The following is a 19,577-nucleotide window of genomic DNA, read 5'->3' on the forward strand; positions in this document are numbered from 1 at the left end:
GTGGTGATCAGGGGGTGGGGGGGCACTGATCTGTGTTCTCCGAGTGCTTTTCTTGTTGTATATTAATGTCGTATCCCATTTGTCCTGATGTTGTGCAGTGCTTTTATACAACACCAGATCTGCCTTCAGAATGCAGATGCAGGTTCTTCTAAGTGTCTGTTTCTGTAAAACACAGGTCTCAAACATGCGTCCTGGGGCCAAAACTGGCCCGCCAAAGGTTCCAATCCGGCCCACGGGATGAATTTGCAAAGTGCAAGTTGGGGCATCAAACTCAAAAATAATATCATAATAACCTATAAATAACGACTACACCAATTTTTTTCTCTTTGATTTAGTGCAAAAAACATTAAATTATGAAAATGTTTACGTGAACAAACTATCCTTTAACAATAAAATGTGAATAACCTGGACAAATATGAACAACCTGAAATGTCTAAAGAAAATTAAGCACAGTTTTAACAATTTTCTGCCTGTTACTAAATGTTTTGTGCATATGTATAAATGATAAGTTGAAGCATAATACTGATAAAAATGTACTTATATTTTTTAACAAATTCCATTTTTTACAGGTTATTCACATCCTTTTTGTTTGGATAGTTTGTAAATGTAAATATTGGTATAACTGAATATTATTTTTTGCACTATAACAATTTGGAGTTGTCATTATTTATTGGCTATCATGTTATTATTTTACCACTTCAGATTACATTGGGCTGAATGTGGCCCCGGAAGAAAATGAGTTTGACACCCCTGCTGTAAAATGCCTGGTTCTGTGTATAAATGTGTGTGTGTTCTGTGTGTGTGTGTATAAATGTGTGTGTGTTCTGTGTGTGTGTGTGTGTATAAATGTGTGTGTGTTCTGTGTATATGTGTATAAATGTGTGTGTGTTCTGTGTGTGTGTGTATAAATGTGTGTGTGTTCTGTGTATATGTGTGTGTGTGTACAAATGTGTGTGTGTTCTGTGTATATGTGTATACGTGTGTGTGTTCTGTGTGTGTGTGTATAAATGTGTGTGTGTTCTGTGTGTGTGTACAAATGTGTGTGTGTTGTGTGTGTGTGTGTTCTGTGTGTGTGTACAAATGTGTGTGTGTTCTGTGTGTGTGTGTGTGTTCTGTGTATATGTGTATAAATGTGTGTGTGTTCTGTGTGTGTGTGTATAAATGTGTGTGTGTTCTGTGTATATGTGTGTGTGTGTACAAATGTGTGTGTGTTCTGTGTATATGTGTATACGTGTGTGTGTTCTGTGTGTGTGTACAAATGTGTGTGTTCTCTGTATGTGTGTATAAATGTGTGTGTGTTCTGTGTGTGTGTATAAATGTGTGTGTGTTCTATGTGTGTGTGTGTGTTCTGTGTGTGTGTATAAATGTGTGTATAAATGTGTGTGTGTTCTGTGTATGTGTGTGTAAATGTGTGTGTGTTGTGTGTATATGTGTATAAGTGTGTGTGAGTGTGTTCTGTGTATATGTGTATAAATGTGTGTGTGTTCTGTGTGTGTTTGTATAAATGTGTGTGTTCTGTGTATGTGTGTGTAAATGTGTGTGTTGTGTGTATGTGTATAAGTGTGTGTGAGTGTGTTCTGTCTATAAATGTGTGTGTGTGTGTTCTGTGTATATGTGTATAAATGTGTGTGTATAAATGTGTGTGTTCTGTGTATATATGTGTGTGAGTGTTCTGTGTATATGTGTATAAATGTGTGTGTTCTGTGTATAAATATGTGTGTGTTCCTTGTGCCGCAGATCCTTTATCATTATTATTATTATTATTATTATCATTATTATTATTATTATCATTATTATTATTCTTTCAGTGGGCTCTCTCTCTCTCTCTAACACATAAGCTAACATATCCGGGTGTGTGTTTTAGAGGAAGCACCTCTAACACATGCTGCATCCGCATGTCCCGCACATTTCCTCTCTTTTTCCACTAACTGAACCCAGTTTCCATCCTGGACCGGATCACTTCAGCGGGTCACAGCTGAAAACCACCCCGGGTTTGGGGGCTTTTCTCCGGGCTGGAGGGGGAGGGAGGCTGCTCACCCACACCGTCCACCTAGCACCCCCACCGGCTTCATGTCAGGGACATGCCCGTCCATATGAGACAGAAACAGTATTTTACAGCAGACTCACCCCAGTCTTCGCTCGTCAGGAGGTTATCGGCGAAGAAGCGGCTGTCCAGGTCGGCCAGCAGCTCCGCACTCATCCCCACAAAGGCGGTGTGTTCCGACACGGAGCAGCGGGCACACAGCAGCTAGCTACACCGGCTAATACGGCCGCGAACTTTTAGCATTAACCGACCCGAGCTGGAACAGACAGGTTTAGCATTGACTGTTCCACTTCCACGGGTGTTTGTTCTGTGGAAAATGAGCCGTTTTCCTCAGCTTCTGTCACCGCTCGTGCACTCGCTCCTTCCTTTCGCTTATGACAGACGAGGAAACAGAATTTCATCATAACTCCCACCCACTGGTTCGACTGAAGCCAATCACATTACCCGCTTACGTGATTGATCTCCGACGTGACCAATAAAACGCTTCAGAGAGGGTGAGAGGGTTTTAAAGGTGATTCGTTCCAATCAAACGGTCAGCTTTTAATAGACAGGCAAACCCACCAATGAATAAAAAGAAAAAGCGGGTGTTTTGTAAGTGACAAGCACACGAGCCAATCACAGCTCACAGATAGTTTTACGGTAAAATCACGTTGACTCATGGATGGTTTTACTTCAGTGTACTCACACGGTTTGTTCCAAACAGAAGTGCAGCCCTTTTACTGTAAACACAAGCAGCCATATATTTATGTATGTATTTATATACGGGTCTATGTGGAAGATTCTTACATTTTCCAGTGGAGTACATATATACATGTTTTTTTCCTTAAATATTGGGTGGAGTTCTTACATAACTTCAGTGAGAGGCTGAAGGAGGACACACAGAAGCACATGGAGCTGGGCTTCTGTTTGTGTATTTTACTTGTTGTGAACACAAATCCACCGGGCTATGCTGCAGGTGTGGTGAGCTGCTCAGGAAAGCTTTAATGAACCTGCAGAGACCTGGTCCTGCCTGGTGTGTGTGTGGAGCAGAGCGCCCTCTAGGGACACACTTCAGAAGATGCATTCAGGTGCAATGTTTTGGTCAGGAATGTGTGCACGTGAGCAGCACTAGACTATATAATGCAGGGGTGTCCAACTCAGTTTCCTCCAGGGCCCACACTCAGCACAGTTTAATCTGAAGTGAGCCAGACCAGTAAAAGAAATAGCATGAGAGCCAATAAATAATGACAACTCCAAATTATTTTAGTGCAAAAAAAAAAAAAAAAGACATTCCACGACATTCCTTAATTCAATTCAAGATTTTACATAGACTGCACTTCTCTAAAGTTAAACTTGCAAAAATATTCCCTGACATAAACCCTATCTGTGACAGATACAAGCAGGCCCCACCAACAGTATACCACATGCTATGGTCCTGCTCCAAACTGACCCCCTTCTGGAACTCTTTTTCATTTCATTTCTAAGGCATATGGGTGTCGTATTCAGACATCTCCCCTTACTGTTATTTTCGGTCTCATTTCATGCACAAATGAATCAGTTCCTTCAGCTCACCTACAAAAAGGTGTGGCCTCTGTATCTTTACTAGTTAGACGTACCACTCTCTTCAAATGGAAGGACTCATCACCTCCAACACATGATCAATGGATCAGAGACATCACATCATGCTTTAACGTAAAGTTAGAAAAAATTAAGTGCACCCTAAATAACTCTATCAATAAATTTGAAAAAATATGGGAGCCTCTTGTACACTGTATGAATATGTTACCTGGCCTGGAACTTTAAAAACACTTTAGGTTTTTATATTGTTATTGACCTGTTTTTTTTTTAAATATATTTTCTTTCCTCCTTTAACAGCACTGTATTGACTGTCTTCATGTGTCTTGTTTGTATTGCCTTTTTTTTCCTTGGGTTCTGTTTATCATGTCTGGTGTTAATCTCTGTACCATGAGTACATTGCTTGACGTTATGGATGTTATGCTTGTTAAATGAAAGCTTCTGTAAATGTTGAAAAGTTCTATAAATAAAGGTAACAAAAAAAAAAAAGACTTTCAATTATGCTAATATTTACGTATACAAACTATCTGAACAAAAAGGATGTGAATAACCTGAAAAAAATGAAATTTGTTAAAAAAAAATATACAAGTACAACCTTATCAATATTCTGCCTCGACTTATCATTTATACATATGCATTACAGATCAGATCTACAAAGACACAAAACATTTACTAACAGGCAGAATATTGTTGAAATTGCACTGAATTTTCTTTAGATATTTCTGGTTGTTCATATTTGTTCAGGTTATTCACATTTTAGTGTTAAAGGATGGTTTGTTAATGGAAATATTTTCATAGTTACCGCCGTCAGGAGGTACTGTGATCACTTTGCTTTGTGTGTTTGTTTAACTCTTCCTCCCATTTTTTCCAAATCTTCCCCACAGATAGGCCTAGGCCCTGGGACCAACCCATTACATTTTGGTCCCAGTAGGCCAAAGTTCAAGGTCACAGCAAGGTCACAACATCTACAATTTTCCATCTGTCATCATTAAGACATTTTCCAAAATTCATCAAAAATTCAAAACGACTCCGATTCTCCTCCAGTTGGATCCACCTGTAGCTTAGAACAATCTCTTGTATCTGGAACTAAATTGTCCACATCCACTGTGGAATGTGGACTCTGTGGACATTTACATTTACACTGAAAATCCCATTTCCCACACATTTAAAATTAGAACTCAACTACTATTGATGTGAACTGAATATAATTTGACAGACACATGACTGGGACCAAGCTTCAACTTTGTACAAAATATCGTTCCGCTCCATTTCTCTTCCGTTCCGTTCTGTGGACTTTTATTTTTTATGCACCATTTTCAAAAAATCATAAAAAATGCAATTCATGAAAAATCATTATGAAATGTGTTTTGCACATCCATAGACATATGTTCTGTGACGTAAGTTCCAGTTTTTGCTGTTCAACGAAAATAACGGAAGCAGTTACACAAGGAATTTGCGGGGGGTCACAATTCGTTTTCTCCTACATTCAAATGCTAATAACTAATAACTCCTTTAAACAGAAACAGTCGATCCACACATGCACACTGTTCAGGGGGCTTGGCGGAGGTTTGCGTTCTCTGAACACTTGGTTTTAGTTTTTTTTTTCAAATCAAAATGTATTCATTGGGATTATTTCTTAATTTTTCATAAAAGTGCACCTTCACAGCATCAGGTCTGATTTTAACCGACTTAGATGTGATAATAGAACAGCAGGTATGAGATAACTGACACAGTGATGTAGAAAAGATGGAACGATACAAAACAGACAAGAGTAGGAGGCACGACGGCAGAGAAAATATATATGTCAAGGCACAAAACGGAATCTGGCCCGATTCAGAATCGGGCCGGCCCAGAATGGAATTCTATTCTAGGCCGGCCTAGAATGGAATCCTGCTGCTGTAATGTTATTTTTATACCATGTTTAATGCAAATGATCCATAATTCCATAATTTGTCATAATTTTACATTTTCAGTCTTACATACCTTGAGTAACTATTGTCAGTTTCAGTCCATTTCACTGTACCATATATTGGTGGGGAGTACCACTAGGTTCTATTTGTAAATAAATATTATTATAGTTTACAATTAAAATGTTGTTTCATTTTTTTTCACATATTTGCAAATTCCATGTATTGATTTTTGTAATAATTTAGATCATTTGCATTAAACATGGTATAAAAATAACATTATAGCAGCAGGATTCCATTCTAGGCCGGCCTAGAATAGAATTCCATTCTGGGCCGGCCCGATTCTGAATTGGGCCAGATTCCGTTTTGGGCCTCGACATGTACAATATTCAATCTTGGTTGGTTGGTTGGTTGTTTGGTCAGTCGGTCGGTTAACTGACCTGCTGAAGCACAGATCCATCAGTGCTGTATCATGTGTAAATGTTAACTCTAGTACCAGCCTCGGTGCCAGTGGACAGCTGTGGTTTTTGGGGGAGGGGTTTACTCAGTTCCTGTTCTTGTTCTGACTCGTTCTGTCATTTTCATTCAGTGAAGATGAGGAGGAACGTCTACGTCTCCATCCTGGTGTCTGCCTTCATTCTGAGCTGTTCAGTGTCTGCAGGTAAAAACGACCATTTAACAATAATCAGACATGAGTGAAAACACACAGGACACATTCAGTTTAACAGAAGTTCATTCAGACTCATCACATGTTCAACTTTTCATTTATTAATCCTTAGATTTTACTGGTTCATTGTGTTGACAAGTTCAAATAGTCAAATATATGTCGATGTGTTTGATTCTGTTTTTCCAGGGACGTTTGTTCGTATGGCTGTGAAGGAGATGAGCTCCGTGTCTTTACCTTGTTCTAACATCATGGACAACAGGATGACCTGGGATAAACCGGGTCATAGAGAGTACATTTTTATATTTTCACGTATTGGTGACAAAGAACAAAAAAGATATGACCCAGAGGAACGGTTCAGTTCAGTGGGATATAATTCACTGCACATTAACAGAGTTTATTTATCAGACAGTGGAAAATACTTCTGTAATTACCGTCCTTCAGTGGAGCTGACGGTGATCCCAACAGGTCAGACTCACAAACCACATCTATTTTTTAAGTCATTCATTCGTTTGTTTGTTTACACACATTATTTTCTCGATTTGGATTATTTGCCTTTTATTCACAACTGAAATATCTGCTGAAGCTCTAATCACATCAGTGTGTTTGAACAGTGGAGTTCATCTGCTTTTGTGTCTTTCATCTTCAGAATCTCCACAGTTAATGTGTAGAATTTATGAAAACAGATCTGTGACTGTTTGCATTTGTTATATACACTGTAAACAAATCTGTAATTTAACTGAATTTTCACTGTTTATTTTACAGATTTTTCCTGTATTTTTAAGATACAGGAAAATAGCAATGAAATGACAAAAACAGACTGATTTTACATGTCAAATGGAAAATAACAGGAAAAAACTAACTGAATAATCATAAAATTTCTGTTTTTTAAAAGAATTTTTTTTCTTTTTTCACAGAAAAATACGGTTAAAATACATTTGCAAATGTATCATAATTTCACAAATATTTCTTTTCTATTCATGAGATTAAACTGTTTATTTAAAGTTTAATAGTGTAAAAAAAAAAAAAACAATAAAACGAGATAAAATTACTGACAATTAACGGTAACAGAAGTATTAGTTCTGTCAGTTGAACCAGACTAGTTTGTTAATTGACAAATATCTTGTGTAATTACAGGAGGTTTCACAACAAAAATGTTGAATAAATGTATTTTTGTGAATGTATAACATGTATAAGCACTGATAAACTGTCCAAATACAGTTTTTATCAGTGGATTGGACAACTGAGTCTCATTGAAAATTATTTATATATATATTTATAGGTAATTGGATTGTTTTAATACATGTAAATATTCTTTATTAAACATTAAAAAGTTAAAAAAAAAAAAAAAAAAAAGCAAAATCTCATGTAAAGTTAGGGCAAAAAACTGTATTCTAATTATGGAAAATTACCGTATTTTTATGAGATGGTTATTTTCCATTATTTAACAGCATTTTTTCGGCACCCCAGCTGCCAGAATAATACAGGTTTTATTATGTTTGGGTTTTTTTACAGTGTTATATATATTTGGGTGCTTCTGTGAAACTGAGTTTATTTTAGTTTCTGTCACTTTTCCATCTTTTTAGACACAGTAATAAAAGGTAAATGTAGACAGATTTCCCCCAGGGTGGACCTAATGATGAGCTCAGATAAATGCAAAAACAATTATCCTCCTGCTCTGATCCATCCCATAATTAATGAATTTATAATCAAATACTGGGTCCAAAAATAGGACCCAAATATGGACATTAAATCTCCCTAGGTGTCAGTGCATTAGATGTGAAAACACGTGTAAATGCTCTTCTATCGACCAAGGGTATCGTTAACCACTGATCTGCCCTAGTGGAGGTCTGCGCTCTCTGAGCGCTTCTAGTTAAAAATGTAATTATAAATGATAAAAACAGAATAAATACATGAGAGTCAGAGGTCTGAAACACTGTTGTAGGTTTTTTTGGGTTTGAATAAAAATAAAACAAAACAAAACAAAACAAATTACAAGAAAATACAATAAAACAAATTAAAATACTAAAATACAATAAAATAAAACAAAACAAAATAAAATTAAACAAAATACAATACAACAAAATAAATCAAAATAAAAGAAAAAAAATAAAATAAAATACAATAAAATAAAACAAAATAAAATACAGTAAAATAGCATTAAATAAAAACAAAATAAAATAGAATAAAATAGAATAAAATAAAACAAAATAAAATAGTTGAGCTCATAGGACTTGGTATTACAATCCCTGACTGATCAGCACTTGGTGATGAGTGGGGTTGGGGTAAAAGCTTCACTGGGGTCTTCAGGTGGGCACCCTTAATAAATAAATTAAAACAAAATAAATACAAGAAAACAAAATAAATTCAAACAAAATCAAATATAATAAAATAGAAAAAAATAAAACAAAATAAAATAGAATAAATTAAAACAAAATAAATACAATAAAATAAAACAAAATAAATTAAAACAAAATACAATAAAATAGAATAAAATAAAACAAAATAAAACATAATAAAACAGAATAAAATAAAACAAAATAAAATACAATAAAACAGAATAAAATAAAACAAAATAAAATGCAATAAAATAGAATAAAATAAAACAAAATAAAATAATAGAAGGTACATTACATGGTGTTGTCAGTTTTTCATTGTTTCTAACATTTAAAAGTGTAAAAGTCACATTAAATTAACCTGTATTTTGTATTTTTTTCAGTAGACTTTTACGGTCCTGTTCTGACACTGTGTGTGTGTGTGTGTGTGTGTGTGTGTGTGTGTTGTGTTCAGGAACCTTCATCCATCATGTAGCAGAAGGCTCCAGTGTCACTCTGACATGTCCTCATGCTGTTCCTGGTTCATCTGGGCCCATGTGGAGCAGACAGTTTGGTGGATGGGGTCCGTTGGCTGGTCTGAATGTGACTCTGACAGAGCTGACTCCTTCTGTTTCTGGACTGTACAGCTGTGACGGAAAACCTGCCGTGTATGTGAACGTGACCACAGGTGAGAAGAAGTGAAACAGATTTGTAGAAAGTTCTGCATCACGGTGGTATAAGCGGTGACAGACGAACTGTGGAGGCAGAAGATGACACACAAAAATACATTTACTGCATATTTTCTATATTATAAAAGGGAAGTGGACTGTGTGTGTGTGTGTGTGTGTGTGTGTGTGTGTGTGTGTGTGTGTGTGTGTGTGTGTGTGTGTCAGGCATCACACTACAGCACAGGTGTCAAACATGCGGTCCTGGGGCCCAAATCTGTCCCACCAAAGGGTCCAGTCTGGCCCTTGAGATGAATTTGTGAAATGCAAAAATTACCCTAAGATATGAACAATCCTTTCAGTTCAGGTTCCACATTCAGACCAGTTCAATCTGAAGTGGGCAGGACCAGTCAAATACTATCAGAATAACGTAGAAATAATGACAACTGCAAATGTTTCTCTTTGTAAATGTGAATATTTTCATGCATTTACACAAAAAGATTAATTTCACAAAAAATGTGAATAACCTGAACAAATATGAACCTGAAATGTTTTAAGTACAATTTTAACAATATTCTGCCTGTTATTAAATATTTTGTGTGTTTGTAGATCCACTGTGATCTGTTCGTTATAATGTACATGTGGAAATGATAAACTGAGGCAGAATAGTGTTAAAATTACACTGATTTTTTGAGTTTGTTCATGTTATTCACATCTTCTGAAAGTACAGTGTGTAGATGGAAACCTTTACATAATGTACATTTGCTTTTTTCACTCTAAAACACAAAGAAAAGTTTGGAGCTGACATTATTTATATATTATTCTGTTATTATTTTCCTGGTCCGGCCCATTTCAGATTAAATTTATCTGAATGTGGAACTGAACTACCATGAGTCTGACAGCCCTGCTCTACAGCGTACACAGCTGACTGCTGCAGTTTGTCATACTTTTGTATTTTTGGTCAAGAAAGACACTAGTGAAAACAGCAAGTTGACAGGACTAATATTTTGGGAGAAATGAATTGTTTTGGAATACAACAGCCTTATAATCATGTTACTATGGCCAGAATCATGTGAAGGCTTTGGCAGTGACTGCTGGACAAATGTGGTACAGCAGGCATGAATAAACATCTGTGCTGCAGGACCAGGATGTAGGCCCTCCAACCTGGAAACATGCAGACTAAAGAAAGCAGCAGAGTCCTGTCTGGGATTTATGTGAATACGACCACAGAGAAGAAGAGAAAAGAGACGACAAAAATAAAACTAAACATTTAGAAAAAAAGTGAAAAATAATAAAAACTAACAAACTTGCTCTAAAAACGAATTAAAACTAACTGAATTAAGAGGAAAAAAAGTCCAAACTAAATAAAACTAAACTAGAATGAAAAATCCAAAACTATTAGAACCTTGGAGTGAACGCTAAATTATTGATGATGGTAAAAATGCATATTTCACATCAATGCAGATTTTTTTCTTCTTCACAGGAGGAAAAGCGGCTCAAACTCCAAACACACCTACATTCAGACCAACAGCATTAGACACAGGTAGGTTCACACAGGTCTAAGTCTGGCTTCAAATGAAACTCATGTGGTTGAAGCTTTACCAGGAGAAACAGAACCCAGAGCAGGTTCAGCATCAGCATGGGTCCAGTGGTTTGAAGATGTCCTACTTTTGTTTTTTTCTGCAGACGCTGTCCAGACCAAACCAACACCTGTGGAAAACACCGGTACGACCACAACAAAACATGTAAATGATGAAGAAAGTAAGTGGAACACAACAAACTCCATCTGCAGTTTATACACGTTCAATACGTTCATACATTCATCAGCCATAATATTATGATACTGACGCTAAAGTGGGTTTAAAGATGATGATCTCATCCAAAAAGGAACAAACACAGACCAATTTAACCCACAGAATAATTAAAAATGAAAACAAAAGAATATGAGTGAATAAAATGAACAATAACTGACTAGAATCTACAACACAATTAACAAAAATGGGAAAAAAACAGAACATCATAGTCAAAAAAATTAACTGAATTGTGAACCCACTGAAAAAAATGATCAAAACAATAAATAAATACAGTCATAAATGAATTGAACAAAATTTAGCTAAAAACAAACGAAATAACGTGCATCCATGGATCAGTTATTTGTCCAACACCTCCACAGATGCTCGATTTTCAGCGAAATAAACTAAATTTACAAAAAAATAATAATAATAATAATAGAGCGAAAATACAGGAAAAACGAAAACAGACCAATTTAACACAGAATGATTAAAAATGAATATGAAAGAATATGAGTGAATAAAATGAACAAAAATCAACAATAACTGACTAAAATCTACAACACAATTTAAAAAATGGCGAAAAAAAGAACATCCTAGTCAACAAAATGAACTGAATTGTGAACCCACTGAAAAAATAAACAAAATAAATAAATACAGTCGTAAATGAATTGAACAAAAGTTAGCGAAAAACAAAAATAATGTGCATCCATAGATCAGATTTATGTGTCCGACACCTCCCACACATGCTCAACTGTCAGTAAAAAAAACTAAATTTACAAAAAATAAAAAAGTGAGCAAAAACACAGAAAAACAAATCCAGACCAATTTAACCCAAAGACTGATTAAAAATGAATACGAAAAGAATATGAGTGAATAAAAAAGAAAACATCTGGACATGATGTCATGGGTGATCAGTGTACATTCCATAATATGAGTCACAAATATGATGATGATGATGATGATGATGATGCTGATGGTCTAGAACACAGGTTTCCATGTTTAATCCTACTGATAAAAGTCTAAACTGTGTTCTTTGTTTTCCAGATGTTCCTGAACATCTTCCACCACATTTCTGTTTGGTTTATAAAGTCACGTTGGTGTCTGTCCTCATCTTCTTCGTCCTTTGCTGCAGTTTTAGACTCTGGTTTATAAAACGAGGTGAGTCAACAGTGAAATAGAGGGTCTGCACATGACGTCAGCGCTAGCGGAAGTCACCGTGGTTCCGCCCACTGAGTGGCAGACAGAGGCAGATGAGTGACAGCGTTGGCTTCAATCCTGTCTAAACTGAAGAACAATACTGAATAAAAAATGGGGCAGAGCTGTTGTGCCATTGATCGCACAAATAGGTTTAAAAAGCACTGGGAGCTCTCGTTTTAGCGGAGACCTAAAGCCACAGACAGAAGAAGCAGATGGATCGCTGCAATTCAGAGAAAGAACTGGAATCCAGACAACCAAACCTGGATCTGTGTCAGCTAACGTTCATTTCTGCTGTGTTCTGGTGTAAACTCATCCCTTAAATTCCATCTGGTTTTGCTAACGTTCCTTCTTAGTAAAGCTCTTAATGTTAGCATCTGTCATTTAGTTCTATGTTTCAGAACTGAATCGTTTGTGTCTTCAGTTGTGTGATTGTGAACCTTGTGTTCTACATGATTTGTAAACTAGCTTAAACTGAGGCTAACCTAGTTTTCCAGATCAGGGGCTCCTCTAGCACACAGCTGTTGGATCTGTGTTGGATCCAGTATTTGATGTGAACTCTCCTTAAATCTCCACAGTACCAGTAGACCATCCACTCACTTGGGTCAGTACTAAGGGTTCAACTCCAGTAAATCAGTAGTGAACTGTGAGCACTACTGCTGGGCCTTTACCGCCCAAATCACCGCCAACAAACTCCGTCTGCACTGACACAAAACCTCCAAAACAATAGTATGTTGAATGAAAGCACTCACCAGCTGGAATCCTCTAATGAACCAGGACCAGGATGGACACAACTCTGGGTCTGTTGGATGCTTTCAGCCTTTGCATTGGGGATTTTCCCGGCGTTGAACTCAGGTTCATCTAAATGTCAGGATAGGTGATTTCTGTCCCAGATCAGTGTTGGTAGAACACTGGTTGTTTGGTAGCTTGGATGGATCCATGTCCAGTCCAACTGTCTTTAATTTCATCTTATATTCCACAGTTTTCCTGCTCTGGCTGTAGTTACTGCTGTACTCCGCCATGTTGAGCTGGTTTGTTTTTGCCGCTCAGTCTGACTGAGAGGGGCGTGGCCTGGGGGGAAGTGACAGATGTGCATTCCATCTGTTGAGCTGAAAATGTCAAAATATCATGAACTGTTACATGACTTAGGATTTATTCTCAGCTGCAAAACACAAAAAGGCTGATTTAACATTTCATACAAACTCATATGCGATGACATTTTAGATCCAGAACAAAGGTTCATTAACCCTCAGACGCATCAGTGGGTCCAAATGACCCAACCAGGCTGTTCTATTGTAATGTCTTTGTCATGAAAAGTTTTTGTTTCATATTCCAGGTGTTCATCATAAAACATGTTATTAACATCATGACATTTTAGTTTTTAACTTACTTTTGATAGATTAGATGTAATTGTAGTTTTAGTTTTACTGTCCTAAGCTTCCATCTTTGGGTCCAAATGACCCACATTCATTTACAATAGAATTACATCTGAACCTTTGACTCATTCAACAGAAAAAACAAATGACTCACTCACTGAATGGATGTAGACACTGTTCTATCACTGTTAAATACTATAAACTGTATATGCTTTACTTTTAAAATTTTTATGTGTGTGTGTGTGTGTGTATATATATATATATATATATATATATATGAAATTCCAATTTATTGTTAAAAATGCAGGGCTCAAAATTAACTTTTTGACCTAGGAGCACTGTGCTCCTAAACCTAAAAAGTTAGGAGCACAGGCTAAAATCTAGGCGCACCACTATTATATAAAAAATTTGGAGAACAAGCAAAACTCTTGGCCATACCAAGTAATATTCCTATTAGGGCTGCACAATTTTGGCAAAAAAAAAAAATCCCGATTTTTTCCTCTAAAAACTCGATTTTGATTTAGATTTTTGGGTAAAACTACAAAAGACAACAGAAGTCAGCATGTCGTTTTTGTGAGCAGCCCACAATGTAAGGCACTGCTCTGACCTCAAATCTGTGATGGTATCACGTGATGAACCCACAGAAGTTTATTTTTTCTTAATTAAATCTTTATTGAATGAAATAGAGTATACAAACAATGTATGCAACAAGAAAATAACAGAAGTTTGTCAGGGGGAATACACTATAATACAATGTCCAAATCAGAGCAAATACTTATGTTTTTTATAGCCTTTTTGTTTCCAGATTTATCTAACAGCTTTAAATAAAGTTCAACATCTTTCAAAAAATAAATAATATTTGGTTTTGTGTTACAGAACTTACATTTGTGAATGAAAAATTTAGCAAGTAAGAGGACTAAATTAATTATTTAATTTAAAAAAAAAAAAAAAAAAAAAAAATATATATATATATATATATATATATATATATATATATATATATATATATATATATATATATATATATATGTGTGTGTGTGTTGTTGTTGTTGTTTTTTTTTAATTTTATTTATTTATTTTTTCCTGGGTATCTGGGCCCACAGAAGTGATACCAGTGTCAGTCAGTGACAGGCATCAGTCGTGCGTGTGTGTGTGCGTGGACCAGGTTAATATAAGTGATCCACATGCGGTTCTATTTAAACTGGGGGATCTGTGCGTGGAACAGACTGACCCAGGACACACTGGAGGGATTCTATCCTGGAGCTGGTGCATGTGTGTGGGCAGTGGGCTGTGTGGGCTCCTCTGCTGAGGCTGATGACCCTGAGACCCGGACCCGGATCAGAAGAAGACAGTACGGTACGGATCCGGGACAACGGAAGATGAGTGATCCGCATGCAGTTCTATTTCAGTTGCGGGATCCGTGCGTGAAGCCACGGCTTACATTGCTATAAGTACTGCGGGCTCATGAACACATTTAAAGTCCGGCCATTGCACGGACTTCTGTGACAGACCGCTGTCACTGATAGGAGGAGGAGCCTACGGGAGCCCGCAGGCGCACGGCCCGCAGGCACGAGAGAGATGAAATCGATTTTACGATTTCCCTTTTTTAAAAATCGTCCTAATTAAAAAATCCGATTTCGATTTAAAATCGATTAATCGTGCAGCCCTAATTCCTATATGTATTTAGGCAATGTTAACAACCTAGAATAAAGTATTTGAATAGAGTATGAAAGAAAAAGCTTACATTGACACAGGTGCAAAACAATTGTCAATGTGTGGTATATACTTTAGTTGGTTCTTGGAGAAGAAAGACGAATCACACCATTATTTGCAACAACCAACTTTTTTATTTCATGGCCTAAAGGCCCTTAGTCACTGTGGTCTACACCACGCCTGAAGTCAGGCCTCCTTGACCTGGTGCCAGAGTGTAGGTACTTCCTGACCGCTGGCAGTGCATCGAAGTCATGCAGTGTTGGACCATCCGCAGAGATGCGCACGCGAGGGGGCGGGGACTAGATTTTCCGCTTCAGTCAGCGGGGCGTGGAGCTTGTTTATTTTCAGCTGACGAGTTACTTCTGCAGCCATTATTCTAGGCGCACGTATTAATTTTCGCTCATTTTTTTATTGGCGCACCGTGCGATCGTAATCTCAAAAACAGTCGCACTACCGAAATTCTCAGGCGCATGCGACCGTAATTCAGTCACAGTCACGAGCCCTGAAATGTAAAAAAAAAAAAAAAAAAAAGAAAAAAGAAAAAGTGAAACAAGTATTTCAAATGTGAAATCTTTTTTTTTTTTTTTTTGGACCAAAATATAATACAAATGATTATTTTTAACAAAACAAACAGACAAAAGTGTCATTACAACATACTGATTTGAACCCAGGTCATTTTGACCCATTAATGTTAGAGTGGAGGGTCCAGACACTCAGACATCGAAGGGTTAAAGATGATCTCCTCAATAACATTCTGCTGTGTGAACTGTGTTTCAGTGAATCTACAACTTTGTGCAAAGGAAAAATTTATGTAGATTTTAAACGACCTTGAAAAGTGAAAGTGTTTTCTTCCACAGAATTTCATTTTTTACAACTTTGTGTAAATACATTGGAGTCATCTTTTATACTGTTTTTTTTTTTTTTTTTAATTAGGACACAGTTTCACTATGCATATCCTCTCAGTACAGAAATAAACATGTCCAGTTTTACAAAAGTCAACTGACAACAAACAAAAACTTAGGAAAAAAAAAAAAAGAACCCACCCACTCGCCCACACTGGTCCATTTACTTCATTTAGAGTGTTATGGATATTCTATTCTGTTATATTTTCTGTAGATGTTTTATCAAAGGAAGAGGAAAATGGAATTTTTCGTACATAATTCAGCTTTTTTTGATGTAATTCTCAACTCACACCACAAGGGTGCAGTACATGACGTATATTTTAAGGGGAGACACTCCGAAGGAGATGGTCCCCTGTGTGGGCCAGACTGTTTTCAGTCAAAAGGGCCAGATTATTGGATTATTTTGACAGTTTTGTCCTTTTTTTCCTTCAGTTTTGTCCAGTTTGTTGATTTTTTTTTCATTTTTGTTCAGTTTCTTGACTATTTCCTTTATGTCTGTTCATTTTGTTGATGATGTTTCTCATTTTTATCAGTGTTTTGGATTAGTTTCCTCATCTTTGTCCTTTGTGTTGAATATTCTGTTCATTTTATTTACTATTAGGTTCATCTTTGTCTATGTTGTCGATTATTTCTTCATTTTTGGTCATCTTGTTGATAATTATTTTCATTTTTGTCCTTTTTTTCCTTCATTTTTGTCCAGTTTGTTGACTATTTTCTTTATGTTTGTTCATTTTGTTGATGATTTTGCTAATTTTTGTCAGTGTTTTGGATTAGTTTCATCATCTTTGTCCTTTGTCCATTTTTGGTCATTTCATTGATTATTTTGTTCATTTCTGCTCTTTTTTTTATTTTGTTGATTATTTGGTTCATTTTTGTCCAATTTTTTCCTGTAAAATAGGGAAATAAATATTGTAAGATTGTAAAATATATGAAAGTATGTAACTAACACATCATTAAATCCCTTTTGTTCTTTATGTTTAGGTGTAAAAAGATCCAGAGAAGAAACAGCAGAGTTTGACACTGTTAATATTACAGGTAAATATTAACTAATACTTATATTTTTTTCATATAACTCATATTTCATGCTATGTTATCTTTGTATGACTTATTTCTAATCATTTTGTGTTTGTATATGTGATTTTTCCTTTTTATGTTTCATTATTTGTACCTCTTTTGTAAAATAAACTCTTTGTTAAAGGTGATGTTGCTGAAAATGATTCCATGTATGACGACATCACTGATTTTCATATCAGTGAAAATACGACCGACGCCGTCTGAGCTTCGTCATCTTTTCCTCTCACGTCATATGAAACTTAATTCGATGTTTCTATAGATTTGCTGTGGTCTTTATCAGCTCGTTACTTCAGCTTTGAGTGATATTTAGTGTTTTTTCTCTGCAGTAAAACTTCACCGCAGCAGCTTTGAAATAAAAATGACTTTATGGATGATGTGGTTTTTATCACAACCTCGTGTTTCTGTAAAAAGTCCAAGTGTACAAATCTGAATTAAAGTAAAACAAAACCATCGAAGACGTTTTTCCTGATCGAACATCACAGAGTCTGAACAGTTCGCTCTAGTTTATACTTTTGTAAATAGAAAAGAATGTTTTTAAACCTTTTTTGAAGCATGTACAGGAAATATTACTGTCTTCCTTCAGGTTTATTATGTGTGTTGTTACATTTTCATCTGTGATATGAAATCCATTTGTTTTACACTGTTTGTGGTTTTTATTAAATTGGAGAAATATATTTTTGTGCCTTGTATTAATCTTCCAGTATCCAGGTGGGAATATTATGCATCTAATCCAGCGTTTCCGCTGGTTTGCCGTGGTGCAGCGCCACAGCCAAATCCATGCTGCTACACCAATGACATGCAGTGGGGTTCATGGCTGGGGGGGCACTGACTCTTTCAGAGCCAGATCTACAAATATATGGTGGCCTGAGAAACTGGAATAGAGAGAGTGAGCATAAGGAACGGCCTGGGTATATGGGCTGTGCATCAGGTCAGCATAGGTAGACTGGCAGGAACTCAACAGGAAACCTTCAAAAAGAGCCATTTCAAACTAAAAATAAAAAAAGTTTATGGTCTTACCTTTATTTGTACATGAAATCCATGCGCCGATCCTGGTGAATTAAAGTGTATAAAAAAGAACAAAGAAGATTATCAGCGCATGAATCTGTGGATTCACAGGTACCATCTATCATGAGGCAGGGGTACTGTTTGCCTCCCCTAGTGACTTTTTCACTGCGGTTTTAGGATTAATCTGCGAGCCTAAACACATTACAGAAATACATTCCATATGTTAAGCAGATTATAGAAGGATAGATCATATAATTAGAGTATTTGAAAGCATCTGAACTGCGATAAACAGAGGGACAGCAACAATATTTTCATCGGTACCAGCAGAGTTCATGAGGGGAGGAGACAGTTCTCCTGGAGGCACAGCGCTGCCTCCTCCCTGTATTTGAACGGAGCATGCGGAAATTCTGCTATTCTAATTGACAAAAAAGTAATAATATTAATAACAATATTGGATTTGAATGGAAAATGAGTTTATAGGACATACCAGCTGACAACTATCAACATTTATTATATTTTATAGTCAAGTTTTTTTTCTTTTCAAGATTGACTCCCCTGCCTCCTCTGACTGCACGTCACTGTGCTACACCAAACATTTTATACAAAAAAAATCATTACTGTCACATTAGACTTTTTATGCATGTGTATAATATAATAATAGTCCAGGACAAATGTCCTGTCCCCTCAAATGAAAGTTTGCAAAGCTTCAGGAGGAAGAGACAAGATAAATGAGCGTAAAGTTTCACTTTCACTTCTGCGGGGGGGGGGCAAGGACTGCACCACCTCGTACTCACATAGTATTACAAGTTGGACAGAAACCAGCGCACACGCGCAGTTACCGACCAAAACGCATGCACCCCACCCCCCCTTCCATCCCCACACCAACAGATCAGTTCCACAGGAAACACTGTAATCTAATCTAATATAGTGTAATCTAATGTAGTGTCATCTTCTCTAATCTATTTTGTCTAATCTAATCTATTCATTCATTTTCTGAACCCGCTTTATCCTCACTAGGGTCACAGGGGTCGCTCGGAGCCTATCCCAGCTACATAGGGGCGAAGGCGGGGTTCACCCTGGACCTTTCACCAGTTCATCTCAGGGCTGAACATACAGAGACAAACAATCACTCTCACATTCACACCTATGGGCAATTTTACATTAACCAATCAACCTGTTAGTGCATGTCTTTGGATGGTGGGAGGAAGCCGGAGTACCCGGAGAGAACCCACGCAGACACGGGGAGAACATGCAAACTCCACACAGAAAGGTCCCACCCCCCGTCGACTGGTGTTGGAATCGAACCCAGAACCTTCTGTCTGTGAGGCACCAGTGCTAACCACTGCACCAATTAATCTAATTTAATCCAAT

At 36.7% G+C, this 19,577-nt stretch overlaps 2 protein-coding genes across 2 annotated transcripts in view; both read right to left on the reverse strand.

Moving 5' to 3' along the window:
• The window catches only part of atf6b (activating transcription factor 6 beta), a 29,964-nt gene extending 27,553 nt beyond the window's left edge, over positions 1–2,411 (reverse strand). Inside the window, exon 1 of the mRNA XM_030147057.1 lies at positions 2,128–2,411. Coding sequence (XP_030002917.1) covers positions 2,128–2,200 — 73 coding nt within the window. The 5' untranslated portion in view covers positions 2,201–2,411. The remainder of the gene's footprint in view (positions 1–2,127) is intronic.
• The window catches only part of LOC115428216 (uncharacterized), a 250,354-nt gene that overhangs the window by 119,955 nt on the left and 110,822 nt on the right, over positions 1–19,577 (reverse strand). The window lies entirely within an intron of this gene.

Source organism: Sphaeramia orbicularis, chromosome 11 (assembly GCF_902148855.1).
Source record: "Sphaeramia orbicularis chromosome 11, fSphaOr1.1, whole genome shotgun sequence".
Lineage (NCBI taxonomy): Eukaryota > Metazoa > Chordata > Actinopteri > Kurtiformes > Apogonidae > Sphaeramia > Sphaeramia orbicularis.